This window comes from Crinia signifera, chromosome 4 (assembly GCF_055691185.1).
Source record: "Crinia signifera chromosome 4, ASM5569118v1, whole genome shotgun sequence".
In the NCBI taxonomy this organism is placed as follows: domain Eukaryota; kingdom Metazoa; phylum Chordata; class Amphibia; order Anura; family Myobatrachidae; genus Crinia; species Crinia signifera.
The window spans coordinates 45,941,213-45,955,355 of NC_139220.1; the positions used below are offsets into that span (position 1 = coordinate 45,941,213).

Below are 14,143 nucleotides of genomic sequence, written 5' to 3' on the forward strand. Positions count from 1 at the left end.
CTGGTGGGAAGACAGCTTGCTTGACTGCAGATATCTCCAGTTCCCAGAAATAGATTTCTTAGATTTTAATGGAATTAAAAACTAGAGAATCCCACCTACCAAACTGTATTGGGGACTAGGGGATGAGAGTTCAGTAGGCAGAGCAATCTGCCAACGAGAATATAAAACTACATACCAGGTGTGTGGAGCTGGAGCAGTAACCAGCTGCTGGAAGGTGGATATCTCTGGTTCTGGGAACAGTAGAGACAAGCTTCTAATGTCCATCAAAGGAGGAGAGTCCCAGCTTTTGGAATATACCCTCAAAAAAACTCTAGGTCAGACAGAACCTGAAATATCTGACTGGGAAGAGCAATTAATAGGCTTGGATGGGGACCACTGTTTTGAAGTCAGATATCTCCGGTTCCCAAGGGCCGATTTTTAAAATTCTTATACCCATGGAAAGAGGGGACCCTCAGCTTTCAGCCTAGCATCCTTAGACTCCTGGGGGGGTTTCTGGGTACTCAGAAACCCCCCCTGTGTGCGCTACTGGCTCTACTTGGTATAATGTGTATAAGGGGTTCTAAGTGGCATAATGTGTATTAGGGTCTCTACCGGGCGTAATGTGTATCTTTACCAGCCCGTCAAAGTGATGGAACAACAGAACAGTAATGTTACTGATGGTGGCTTTGTGTAGTGAAATAAAGCAACATGCGCCATCTAGTGGCCACCGGCGCACAAAACACTCAAATTTCCCTCATAGTGGTGAGGAGCAGCATTAGTCTTTCATTATATCGGGGCAGCACGTACTGTGTAATGGTTAGCATTACTGCCTCACAGCGCTGAGGTCATGGGTTCGATTCCCACCATGGCCATAACTGTGGTGTTTGTATATTCTCCCCGTGCCAGTGTGGGTTTCCTCACGGTACTCTGGTTTTCTCCCACATTCCAAAAAATATACTAGTAGGCTAATTGTCTCCCCCCAAAAACACCCTAAAATGACTGTGTGCGCATGTACATGTGGTAGGGACAAAGTTATTCTGTAGATATTCTATTCATGTACAGATATCAGATTGACGTGAGGTAGACATTACATGTATAGACAAACAGGTAATCAGACAGAGATATAGTACATAGATTTTTTTTTTTATAGATAGATAGATATATGGATGAGATATGAAATATTGTAGATACATGTAAGACAGATGTGAGGTGTTCTAGCGATAGATAAAATCGAATCCCACTTTAAGTGGAAAACTATCGCTCAATTCCCAGCTCGGCAAGTACATTAACAGATAGATATACTCCCCATACACAGATTGCTGTGCTGTCGCATTTTATGACACAAAAGAGGTCCCAGATGATTGTTTATTGATCTCTCCAAAGACTCCTCTACTTCTCCTGAGCATTCAGCTCACATGTCTGTGCTGTGTACTCCATGCGGGTTCTGAAACTTAGCCGCAGAACTTTCTTCTGGAACAGGAAAGGGGGGGTCCGCACTCTTTTTTTCTGTTAAAATTGTCTTGGAGTAAAAACGTGTTGTTGTTTTTTAACCAGTTATCTTTCAGTTATCAAATGCCAACATAATCATCTACTTGTTGGTTTTATTTTTTGTTATTGCTCCTATAGTTTTTGAAAGCAATAATGGCTCCAAAATGCGATTGTTTTTTTTTTTTCCTGAATCCCCAAAGTGGCTTTGGCAGCAATCAATGAAAAATAAAAAAATTGGAATACAATTTTCTGTTTTGGAGGAGGAATAAAAAAGAAGCGGATCATGTTGTCTAGAGAGCAATGAAGAACCATCGCCGTTTCGGGGATAAAAAAATATTTACTCATTTATCTTAATTTATATGTCATAGGGACCTATTTATCAAATTAAAAGACTTTAATTTATATTTGGTAGTATTTGAAAAAAAAAAAAAAAGATGATACATATCTTGCCGATACCTTGAAGCTGCATAAAACAGTGACTTATAGCATTGTAGGATTGTCAACCAGTCTAGTGTCCCTACTGCTTATTTATCAGCCGGCATTGCTAAGTCACAGTGTCCATGGAACCTGATCCTAACCTCCCAATTTCTCCATATAAAAAAAAATATAAACCCTTTGAGTGCCAAGTGAATTTATCAAAATAATTGTGAAAATTGGCAAACAAACATGTTTATTCATTATATTGACCTGTAATGTTACCTTATATAGGAAATATAATCTTTTTTTACAGAACATTCTTTTTATTTGAATTTATATAACAAATGTGAGCCCCGCTGGCATCTTTAGCAGATATTCTGTACATCTGTCACAGAATTATTGGCACTTAAAGGGTTTATATGTTTAAAAAAGTTACAAAAAAATCTACGTTTCAAAATATTGTAATAATAGAGGACTATTTCCATTTCCTATATACAGTATATATGGTAGCTAGCGAGCTGTTGCAGGAGAGCCCCCCAGCGGTGGCTATTTTTGACAATATCTTGGCTTTGGGGCATGATCAATAGGCTGTAGCTGAACATCTGCACAGAATTTAGTAATAATCGCCATGTATAAATGCACCACACAGTGGACTAACAGGCTTCTGGAATATTTCACCTACATGGCAGATTTCTAGTTCTATAGGTTTAGCCAAGTACTACATTTAAGGGTCATTCAATTGTGTTTTAGCTTATATTTATGCAGATATATAAATTGCAATTTGGCATAGATTTGTCTTCATTCTGTAAAATATTGTTGCTTGCAACAACCGGCTTCAAAGGCATATTTGTTTGTTACTAAAGTCCTGATGATGTATTTTTCATTAAGTACATGCATTCGTTTAGTTTACCACTGAGATGGGTGATTTTGAGCTGAAAGTAGCTCAGTTTTGTCGTATGAGCTTTTAGCTTAAAAGTCTCCCAGTGTGTACAGACCAGCGATGAGTGGTGAGCACTGATCCTTGCTCCTGCATCATCGCTGACCACCATAGCTCATTTGCTGGTATTACCAACAGAAGAGAGATGGGTTGGATGACTTTTCATAGCTTCCTGCTATGGAAAGTCATCCACACCCAGGAAAATCATTTGGATGGGCAAAAATCGTTCAGTGTGTATGCACTGAGCGATTTTCAGCCTAGCGATTTTTTCCCCATTATCGGTCTGCAAACTCGCTGGGCAAATAGCCCAGTGTGTATGAACCTTAAGGTTTAGATCCACCCAATATTGGGTATCAGGTTGCCTGGTCTGCATTGTCATTGTGTACTTGTTGAATATGATGTCCATACTTGGTGGATCAGGAGCAATCTTAATTCTTCCCTGCCCTAGTAATATCTTGGTGCCCTGAATCCAATATACCTTAATAAGATTTTTTAGTCACTGTTGTATTGTGGGTTAAATGATGGTGTCCTTAAGAATCGTGAAATATGTGCAGACGTTTTGTAATCTTTCACCGGGTTTTACATAAGTATGATCACCATATTTATATGTCCACCATGACAGGCCTGGTGGAAACCACCTGTCCCAGCAAAGAGAAAACTGGCATGATTTCTCCAGCTAAAACTAGACCTACTGTAGCCTACTTGACTCCACATCAATGTGAACCTGCCACATATACACAGTCAAAGTATCGATTGTATGGCCTGAACCAGTATTCAACTCTCCAATTCATTAGGAATCAGTACCGTCATCGAGGCACGTTGTGTCTCATGCCTCAGCTCCAGACAATTTATAGACTACATTCAAAATGTGTGGGTGGTGGGTCCACTTTAAGCCTGCAACCAATTAGAGTTCAATTATGCTGGATGTGATGCCGTAGTGCATGTTTCAAACACATTTTGTGTTAAAAAAAAAAAAAAGTTTGCCCAAGTTCCTAGTACTTATCTTGATGGCTGTGAATTCGTAGAAGTAATTATTGGCTTTTTACTCACCTATCTGAAGTATTGTATTCTGTAAATGGATTTGTGGCCACTTTACCAAAGACGTTCTCTTTTTTTTTTTTCTTGCTTTCTTGAATTTTTTTTTCTATTTAACTCTTTTTTTTTTCTTTTCTTTTTTTCCTTTTTACATACAAAAGTATGAGCTGTCAATCAAGAGTCTTTAAGGATTATTTCTTTCGCAGAAATGATTGATCGCCATTTAGATTTTCAAGTTGACAAGTTAAAGGATTTTATTGGTGTAATTATGCTCATGCACTCAGTCTCTTTCAATTTAAATGTCCTTTTAAAAATCCGGAGGATTCTCTGCCTGTCTATGGAGAGGGGGCAGTGAGATATTACAACGCCTTCCATTACCGCGGGGTCAATTAGAATTTCACACAATTTCTCTAATAATCTTTTTTTTTTTTACGTTCTGGGGGAAATGAATTCATTGAAGTGCTTGTGTATTTTATTTATTTTTTAATAGATGGACACATTCAGGGAGAGAGATAGTGAGTGCCAATCCTCAGAATCATGTTTAAATGTAGAAGAGATAAATGATATCTTCTTATCAGCTGTCAGCGGCAGGAATTCCTCTTCATACCAATGGAGGCAGCAAGGACTCTTAAGTTCAAAGCTCCATACATTGGGGGTTATTCTAGTCCATTCTTTCTGACAAAATCCTTCTTAGATGGACAAAACCATGTGCACCGCGGGGGGGGGGGGGGGGCAGATGTAACTTGTGCAGAGAGAATTAGATTTGGGTGGGGTTTTTCTTCAAAGTGAGATCTATATTGCAGTGTAAAATCATGCAGTCAGTATTTTCCCTGCACAGAAACAAAATAACTCACCCAAATCTAATTCTCTCTGCACATGTTACATCTGCCCCCCCTGCAGTGCACATGGTTTTGTCCATCTAAGAAGGATTTTGTCAGAAAGAATGAACTAGAATAAACCCCATTGTCCTGAAGAAACAGTATCCTCTCTGAACAAAGAATAAGATAAGACCATTGTCTGTTACTTCTCATTCTAAATATTGGATATTCTTATAATAAAGAAGTGATTTTGTGGCTTATCGGGTAAGGGGCGTGGCCTATATGCAGAGGGTAGGGCCTTGCATCTTTTTTAGAAGGTGCTATGTAGATTCTGATTGGTTGCCCATAGCATCATCCCATTTGAAATACAACTCCCATCTTAATAAATTTCCCCCATTGCGCGGTGCACGCCGACGTGGATAGCGGCGGTATGAAAAGGTTGGGAGGACGTGTTCCGCATCCCGTTGCGGGGCTTGCTGCACTCGCCACGCTTCGGGTTGACGTGGATAGTGGGGGGGTGTGCTAAATCGCATTGCATTGCGTGCAATTTGCATGCAATACGATCCATGGCCAGGGGTGCCGTGGAATTTAACAAGTACCATCGCATCGCATGCAATTGCATGTGATGCGATGTGATCTCTACGCAGGCGTACGTAGTCAAATTTAGCCTCAAAGTCTAGAAAACGTCCGGTTTCCACCCACAAACGCAGCCTTCCCGTCAATCAACTTGCCACCGGCAAGCAATTAAAAAAAGTATCAGGATGTTATCGCAGGATGTTCTTGTGCAAGCGCACTACAATCTGTATGCATGCACAGCCTATCAATAATCGCCCAGCCTGCAAATCCCCAGCTGTGCAATCAGGTCTGAATTACCCCCATTGTTTTAAAGTCCATGCATAGAAGTCATCCTATATTGAGGATTTATGTTCTGTATATTTTTATTTTCACTTTTCTTGTTTTAATATTGCACTATAAATTGGACCTATGAGATATTACACTCTTGTCAATGATTTCGCGTGAGCAGTGGACGTCCCATAAATTCATTGAGAAAAAGCTGCTGTCCATCTTCTCCTAGAGCTTAGGGTGAATACTGTCTGCTTTCAGCATTTCACATGTAAATCTCTGTGCACATTTTAAATCTGCTCCACCTGCAGTGCAGAATAGTGTGCACCCAGCTTGACCCCTGTGACATGTACAGAAATAGTTCCATCGCTAGGTACTTCTACTGGTTTGTGAGGTTGGCTGCGCTCACCTCCCGACCTACAGTAACTGTTACTGGAGCAATTTATTCGCTGATGCACCTGCGACACTGCTGTATTATTTATACAAACCTGTTTAATTGTCAGTTGATCAGCCAATACAAGGTGACAGGCCTGACAATTGTATAGGTTGCGCCCAATATTGCTTGCGTTTTTTTCTATAACATAAATAATAATTGTGCCTTGCACACCTCACTCCTTGAGGACATTTTGGACAGTGTCTTGCAGCCAACTCTTTCAGCGTAAGTAAAATAAAGTGTGTATTTGGAGGGTCTATTGGAAAATGAAGTATGGTGATCATGGCTTTTTAGCTCCACAGAATGACCAATGTGGAAAAAATACAAAAATATGCCAACATCATCCCCAGATCTACTGTAGATAGTAAAAACATTGGGCTGAACTGCACTATGGGGGGGATTCTGGTCAGCTCGGTCAGCTGCGAGGGCCTGTAACACCACTCCACCAAATGCCCGCCCCCCCAGCCCTCCCCTCCCCCCTCCCATGCCGCCAAATTCCTACATCGGCTACCATCGCAAAAATAAACTGACTAGTGGGAACTGACTTTTATTTGTGAGTGCCGGGACGAAGACGGTGCAGGAGGCTGACGTCATGTGGTGTCAGCCACCCGCCACCGGCAGACTGTCCTTGCCCACGTACCCATGGGAATGCTCAGCATTTTCATTGGGACGCCAATGAATCGGGAGGCGTTCCCATGGACGGTCCTTGTCCCCGCCACCACCTGCCCCCGTCCCGCCCCGATGTTGCAAGTCGCCGATGCCATAGCAACATCCCATGTGAAATAGAACTCCCATCTTAGTAAATTTCCCCCTCAGTGTGCTGTTTTATTCTGTAGTTAAGTGATAAATGACCCTTTCCCGTGTGTGTCTCTTTCAGCTCTTAACGAACCAACCATTGACTATGGCTTCCAGAGACTGCAGAAGGTGATCCCCAGGCATCCGGGCGACCCAGAGAGGCTACCGAAGGTATAGTCATTTTCTGTCCCTCTACCACTTGAGTTTTCCTTAAGGACATTTAACTGTAGAATGAATTGCATTGAGAAACACACATATCCTATGGTCCGTAACCGATCCCTCTGAACCGCATGCCGGTATTTCAGAATCATTAAGTAACCTGTATAATAACCTTAACCCAGCTTTTCACTATGTAGCTGTCACTGGAGGAGAGATGTGATTATTTATTAACAGTGACTCGCATAGCAATAGCACATTCGTTTTACAATTGGGAAGAGAAAAGCAGTTTATGTAAATGATGGGGATGTGTACTGGGGGGGTCACTCTCTGTTGGATGCCAGCGGAGCTAATGCTGGCCCAGATTGCAGAGGAAAGTTATATGTATTATTACAATTCACTGCTGCCATTAGGTAGAATTTCAGGGATCCTACCACAGCTACATGTTCTTGCACCTCTCCATCTGCCAACATCTCTTATACGTCTCTGCTCCTCAAATGCACCTAATTTCATGAGCTCACCTCTCGCCTCTTCCAAACACATCTCACACTCTTTCCTTTATACACAAATCAGCCCCGTCCCTCTTAGCATACTGTGTATTCCCTTCACTGCTAACACTTATGTACCTGTCATCCCCCCCACCATTCACCGTACCCACACCCACTTACAGCCCCCACCCCCTAGCACACTGGGAAAACAAATCTTCGGTCAGGCTGAGTGCATGAGTGATGGAAAGCATTATGGTCTTTAGAGAGTGGTTTATGAATTATACATCATAATACAATTACATGCCATTACAGCAGTTGGGGGGGGGGGGGGGGGGGCGGGGGGTGGCTGGCTATATCGCAGAGGATTGGAATGCAAAGATTTTGATTGGCTGCAGAAAATGAATATTAGCAGCCTGGGATGACAGGACGAGGCATATGGATGAATGTACCCTTAGTCTGGAGTATGAGGAGACGGGCATAGCCTAAAGTCACTAAAAATAAGAAGAATATAACAGAAATAAGCTCAGTTAGTCCAGTAATTAAAAGTGATTATAAATATTTTCCCATTTATATGCGGCTTTCAATATTTTATGGACTTTCATCATTGTCATCATACAATGAATGGTTGTAAAGGTAATGGTTATGTGTCAAGAGCTTTGTACCAGTGAATTATGTAATCAAACCATCTGATCATTTATAAGTGGTCATTACCATATTGCTTGAATATTGTGATGATATCATAATGATGTAAGTAGATCTGGTTTACATAGTTACATAGTAGGTAAGGCTGAAAAAAGACTTGCGTCCATCTAGTTCAACCTGGTATAGATATCCATTGCTGATTTGGTAGGTTCTGATATTTTACAGACAAATTATATTTCTTATTTGTACCCATGGATGTTTTTCTCCAGTAAATGTTTGTCCAACTTTGCCTTGAACGCATTTAATGAGCCAGCCGTTACCACCTCTCTGGGAAGAGAGTTCCAGAGTTTGACTGTTCTGACCTTAAAGAAATTCTTTCTACTAGCTGAATGAAATTTTTTTTCTTCTAATCTATACTCATGCCCTCGTGTCCTAGATTCCTTTCTAGTAGAAAAGAGGGTGTGTGACAGTTCCTTATATTGGCCCTTGATATACTTGTACATGTTGAGCATGTCCCCCCTTAAATGTCTCTTTTCCAATGTAAATAGTCCCAAATTGCTTAATCTCTCCCCGTAGCTTAAATTCTACATTCCCCTAATAATAATAATGGTTTCCTGAGTAAAAGTGAACATTTGATCGTGTTGACAAATTTGTGATTTGTAAATAAGAGCTCCAATTGGCCAGGCATGAAAATAGATCCTGATCCTTATAGCTTTTTGCCATATGACCAGATTCCAACAAGTGTGCAAACCATAGATTGTGAAACGCTTATTGATTGGTTCACCTTGGACATCTTGGCTTATCTGAATAAAATTAGATTGGGTGTCTGTGGAGAGGAAGCACCAAATATGTCTGTGCTGAACCTACCTTCATATCTCAAAGTCTAGTTACAATACTTAATAGTGGCCACAATAAGTGTGTTCCACCTGAATTGCCAACATTTCTATACCATCCAATCATATTCTCAAAGGTTCAAATTGATGATATTTCTTACTAAATGTTCATCGTCTGTTGATCCTTCTGGCAAATTCCTTCTCAAATGGACAAAACCATGTGCACTGCAGGTAAATGTTACTTGTGCAGAGAGAATTAGATTTGGGTGGGGTTTTACTTGAAAGTGAGATCTATATTGCAGTGTAAAAATAAAGCAGTCAGTATTATCCCTGCACAGAAACAAAATAACTCACCCAAATCTAATTCTCTCTGCACATTTTACATCTGCCCCACCTGCAGTGCACATGGTATTGTCCATTTAAGAAGGAATTTGCCAGAAGGAGTGAACCAGAATAACCCCCATAGTCCAAATAGGATAGATAGATAGATAGATAGATAGATAGATAGATAGATAGATAGATAGATAGATAGATAGATTTTAGGTGGCTTGTGATACCCATAGAAAAGTCTGATTTTGCTATGTTTAGAATGTCTTTGGCCTAGAGCCAAATAGCAAGATAGTCAAAATCGCATAGTCAAAATAGTATAGAAATAGGATAGAAATAACATAGTCATAATCGTCCATTAGCCTGAATCTCGTCATATTTATGCTGTGTCAGGGTCTTCAAAGCACAAAGCAATACTCTGCTTATTCTTTAATTAATAACTGTTGTGGTGGTTGTTTATGTGTGTGCCTGGATTCCCCGATGCTATGGCTGGCCTAACACCCTTGTTCTCTGATTTTTATGTGTATTTATGCAGAGGCAGTTTATGCATCTCTGTCCAATCTGGGAACCGCGCGTGTAGGAGAGCCCGGTCTGCATTGTGCACTGGGGCGTGCTCCTACATACATGTGTGATTACATGCAGACACACGGGAGCAGGCCTCCGGTGGAGCGAATTCTTGCTGAGATTCTGTCCCATCGGCTCACTGGTGCAGTAACAGCACAATTGTTTAGAATTTATTTCCCTCGCCATATGGTCCGCTCATTACCATACACTCAGCGTCCATATGGAAGCCTGGGATGTGAACTCTGCTCGGTGGAACTGCCAGATGAGCATCTCTGTTTGTGTCATCTGCCATATTTAGGTTGTTATGGCAACACAACATCAATAAAAAGAAGACGTTGGCATTTCTCTCTCAATATCCTGCCTTAACTCCTTATTTTAAAGCAGGATGGCCATCAGCTTCTTTTGTCAATTGCGGTAAATCATCCGCTGCTCGTGTAATCAGACACGAAATAATGACAACACAAAAGTGTCTATTTAGTAGGGCCTGTGTGCTGTCACCCTCAGCAACCAGTTAGATGTCTGCTTTCTTTTTTTTATATTGCATCAGACAAATGTCAGCTAGAATTTGATTGGATACATCACAGTTGCATGGGTTGACCCTATTAAGGTTGACATTCATTGGTTCAACCACTGAAGGTCGACATGGCTTATGTCGAGCCATGAAATCAGTCAAACGTGTCTAAGGTCGGCGGGGTTGGAAGGTCGACCCAAGCATCAGGTCGACATGGTTGACAGTCAAAAGGGCGCCATGAGTTTTTCATGTTTTTGAGCCAACATGTGCCGACAGGCGGTAATTCATGCCCTACCATCCACTAGGGCGTGGTGGCAGAAGATAATAGGGTTCAGAGCGCAGCGAGGCACCGTGCATGAAAGTATGGCGAGCAGACATGGTACACTCAGACTATGTCAACATTCAGGACAAAAAAAATCATGTCAACCTTTTTACTGTCGACCTTCCCATGAGAATTTCCTTACACTTTCTATACCTTTCACTGAATTTGGCAAGTAACTGCACAGCTCTGGTGTAGATGAAACAGCTGTAGAACAAACATACAATACAAAGGGAAATTACTTCCCTACTGTGAGGGAATGAGTTGAAGTTTATAGCAGTAAACTATTGAAGTGACTTCCAGTTGTCTTTTAACTTGTCCACCGGTAATTGTCACTGCTATTTATTATATTGAGACAGTCATACAATCTAAAGGGGCACACACTGGTGATTGCAGACCCATTTCTCAGCGATCTGACTAGATTGCTGAGAAATGGAGCACGGATCGCTCCGTGTGCATGCCCTGCAGCGAGGGTGATGCTCGGTCCGGTGCGTCGCTATCGCCTATTAGCAATAAGCAAAACCTCGCTCAGCGCGATCGCTCAGCACACAGCATTGCGGGGTGCTTCGTGCATAAGCCCGTCACTCAGCATGGAGGCCGGCGTCCACCACACTCCACACTTGTGGGTTCCACTCAGGCCCATTGCAGTCACCTACCATGGCTATAAGATTAAGCCAAAGTATTGAACTTCCATATCGCCACAATTTGCACACAATGGGGCAGATGTATTAAGCCTGGAGAAGAGATAAACTGGAGATAAAGTGGAGGTAACTTAGAAGAGTTAACGCACCAGCCAATCAGCTGTATTTAAAATATGACAGTTGGGCTCTGATTGGCTGGTGCGTTATCTCCTTCCACTTTATCTCCAGTTTATCTCTTCACCAGGCTTAATACATCTGCCCCAATGGACCTTATTCAGGTCCGTTCGCGAAGGCCATTCGTTCGCAGGGATACTGTTTTGTTACTGCACATGTGCATATGCAGGGTGCGTGCACCCACTGCGAATAGTGGGATTGCTGGGTGCATGCTCCCAGGACAGTGGGCGGGGTGGGGCGGGGGGAGTAGGGTAGCCCCCTTAGCATATGTGAACGCCCAGCGTTTTATGGGCGTTCCCATCAGAACGCTGGGCTTTCTCATGCTAATGAGGCCGTGACATGGGCGCCAGGGGCGGGCAGCTGACATCACTTCATGTCAGCTGCCCACCCACTTCCTTCTGAAAGTGCTGGCATATGTAAGGGTGCCTCGGAGCAACCTTAGAACTGCGTGCACATTCCGCATCATTCGATGGTTGCCGACCATCGAATGATGTTGGCATTCCCCTGCAGGCTGCGAATGGATGAGTATGTAAAACATCTATTTGCAGCCAGTGTGAAGGAACGCTCCTTGCGAATGGTGGGCCCGTGTACCACCGTTCCCAAGGCAGGGTTAGGTTGACTTGCAAATATGCATCCAAGCGAATCAACCAGAACAGCCCCCAGTGTGTGTGGCTAAATTGGCCATCAGCTGCACAGATCAGGTTGAGGGCAGACAAACCTGCATCTGTATGGACAGTTTTATTCACTTTCCCGTCACATTCCGATAAGAAGTTTGAAGACGCTACTCATCCAAGTGGGGAGAATTAGCAATCCTGACCCCTGCAGGCTACAGAGAAGTGTTACACCTTATCAGGTCCCAGCTATGCAAATCCATAAAGAACCTTTGAATTAAGAATATTCAAAGTGTTCCCTCATTAATCACCAGAGATATACAGTAGTTCTACAACATACAAGGTATCATTTCAAAAAGAAAAATGTTTTTTTCCTTTTTTAAATGTATGAACAATCAACATAATGCCCAACAAGAATGGAATAATAGATCAAATCATTTGGTATAATAATAAAAGACAGCAAATACTTCTGTAGGAGCTGCGAGAACATCAGAAGATGCACAAGCCTCAGTTTCCTCCTGTCTGTTTCCTCAGCGCACTGGTGAATTACTGATTCAAGCACCAAGCCAATTAAGAGACACCTTACAATAATGGGAGTCGTCAGCAAGATCCTTAAATATAAATCATTTTCACCTCCCCAGCCCTCATGATCCGCTACAGCTCTGTCTCTCTGTCTCAATTGAAAGGGAATGTTTGCAGTCTCAGTTCATCAGCTCACATTAGCCTCATGCTGAATATTTAAACACAGAACAATTTATACTCACCATAGAGAGAGAGCCAGCCGCCTAGTTGAGGGCTCAACTCGTTGCAATTTAGTAAATCAGCCATTTAGTTGCTGCCGTGTTTCCCCCCTGCTTGCCAGAAATTAGTGTGCCCAGCTCACGGAATGAGCAGATGCCAGACCTGGGAAACGCACTTTAAGATGTTCAGTCATTTTATTATATATAGTGTGGACCGAACAGTGTAATAAAGCTGTGGTGTACATGCCGCCATTGTTGAGGTAGTGGAGCAATTATTTGCATGCATCTAATGAGGCATACACACTGTCTAGATCGCTTAGGGGCAGATTTATTAAGCTTGGAGAAGAGATAAACTGGAGATAACGCGGAGAAAAGGTAAAAGGAGATAACGCGCCAGCCAATCAACTCCCAACTGTCTTTTTCAAACACAGCTGATTGGCTGTGCTTTATCTCCTTTTACCTTTTCTCTGCGTTATCTCCAGTTTATCTCTTCTCCAAGCTTAATAAATCTGCCCCTGCGAAATGAAGCACAAATCAGTCCATGTGTACACAACATAGCAAGTTAGCAACGCCAATGCATGGTCCCACCGCATTTAGCCATCACCAGCTCAGATCTTTAGCGCATGCAGGCAAGATCTAATTAGAATGCCTAGCAATTGCATACAAAGCACTAATTAGCACAGATACTGTAGCTTAGCACACGTCACAATGTGTGTATAGGGCAATCTAGATGCCGGGAAGTTAAAGGGAAATGGCTGGATCGCTTAGCACAAAAGGTTAGCACATCTCAACTTGTGTATGTCCCTTAAGTCGCAGCCATTGTGTTTATGCAGAGATATTGTGATATTATCAGGTGCGTATGCAGAGAGTATAGTGAAAATGTTGTAAGCGGTGATGGGGAGGTATCTTAGCGCATGCATGGAGACAGTCTGTATTATGGGGGTCTTATGGTAGTGTCAAAGGCATGTCGGTGAAAGCAGTTGCATACACAGATGCTCGACTGCTAACCTAGGAGGCCATAGATGGAAGGAAAATTGCACCTTGTGCAGGGCTGGTGTAAGTTTAGATGTTGCAACCGATGGTGGAGTTTAAGGATGCAACAATCAGTATTACTATATGTACGGACTCTTACAATGGGCGTCCCACTCCTGGCATATTGGGACGGCCAGACATACACCAGCGGTGGACTCTGTAGTGTCATAGGCATAAAGGTGCAGCTGCATATGACACCATGGGGCAGATGTATTAAAGCCTGGAGAAGAGATAAACTGGAGATAAAGTAAATGGAGATGAAGCACCAACCAATCAACTTCCAACTGTCATTATCAAACACAGTTGATTGGTTGGTGCGTTATCTGCTTTCACTTTATCTCCAGATCATCTCTTCTCCAG

The 14,143-nt window shown here is 42.3% G+C and overlaps 1 protein-coding gene across 4 annotated transcripts in view; it reads left to right on the forward strand.

Annotated features, from left to right (window-relative positions):
• Positions 1-14,143, forward strand: part of EBF1 (EBF transcription factor 1) — a 310,040-nt gene that overhangs the window by 274,159 nt on the left and 21,738 nt on the right. For all 4 annotated transcript variants that reach the window (XM_083181698.1, XM_083181700.1, XM_083181701.1 and 1 more), the window contains exon 11: positions 6,828-6,916. In XM_083181698.1, coding sequence (XP_083037824.1) covers positions 6,828-6,916 — 89 coding nt within the window. The remainder of the gene's footprint in view (positions 1-6,827; positions 6,917-14,143) is intronic.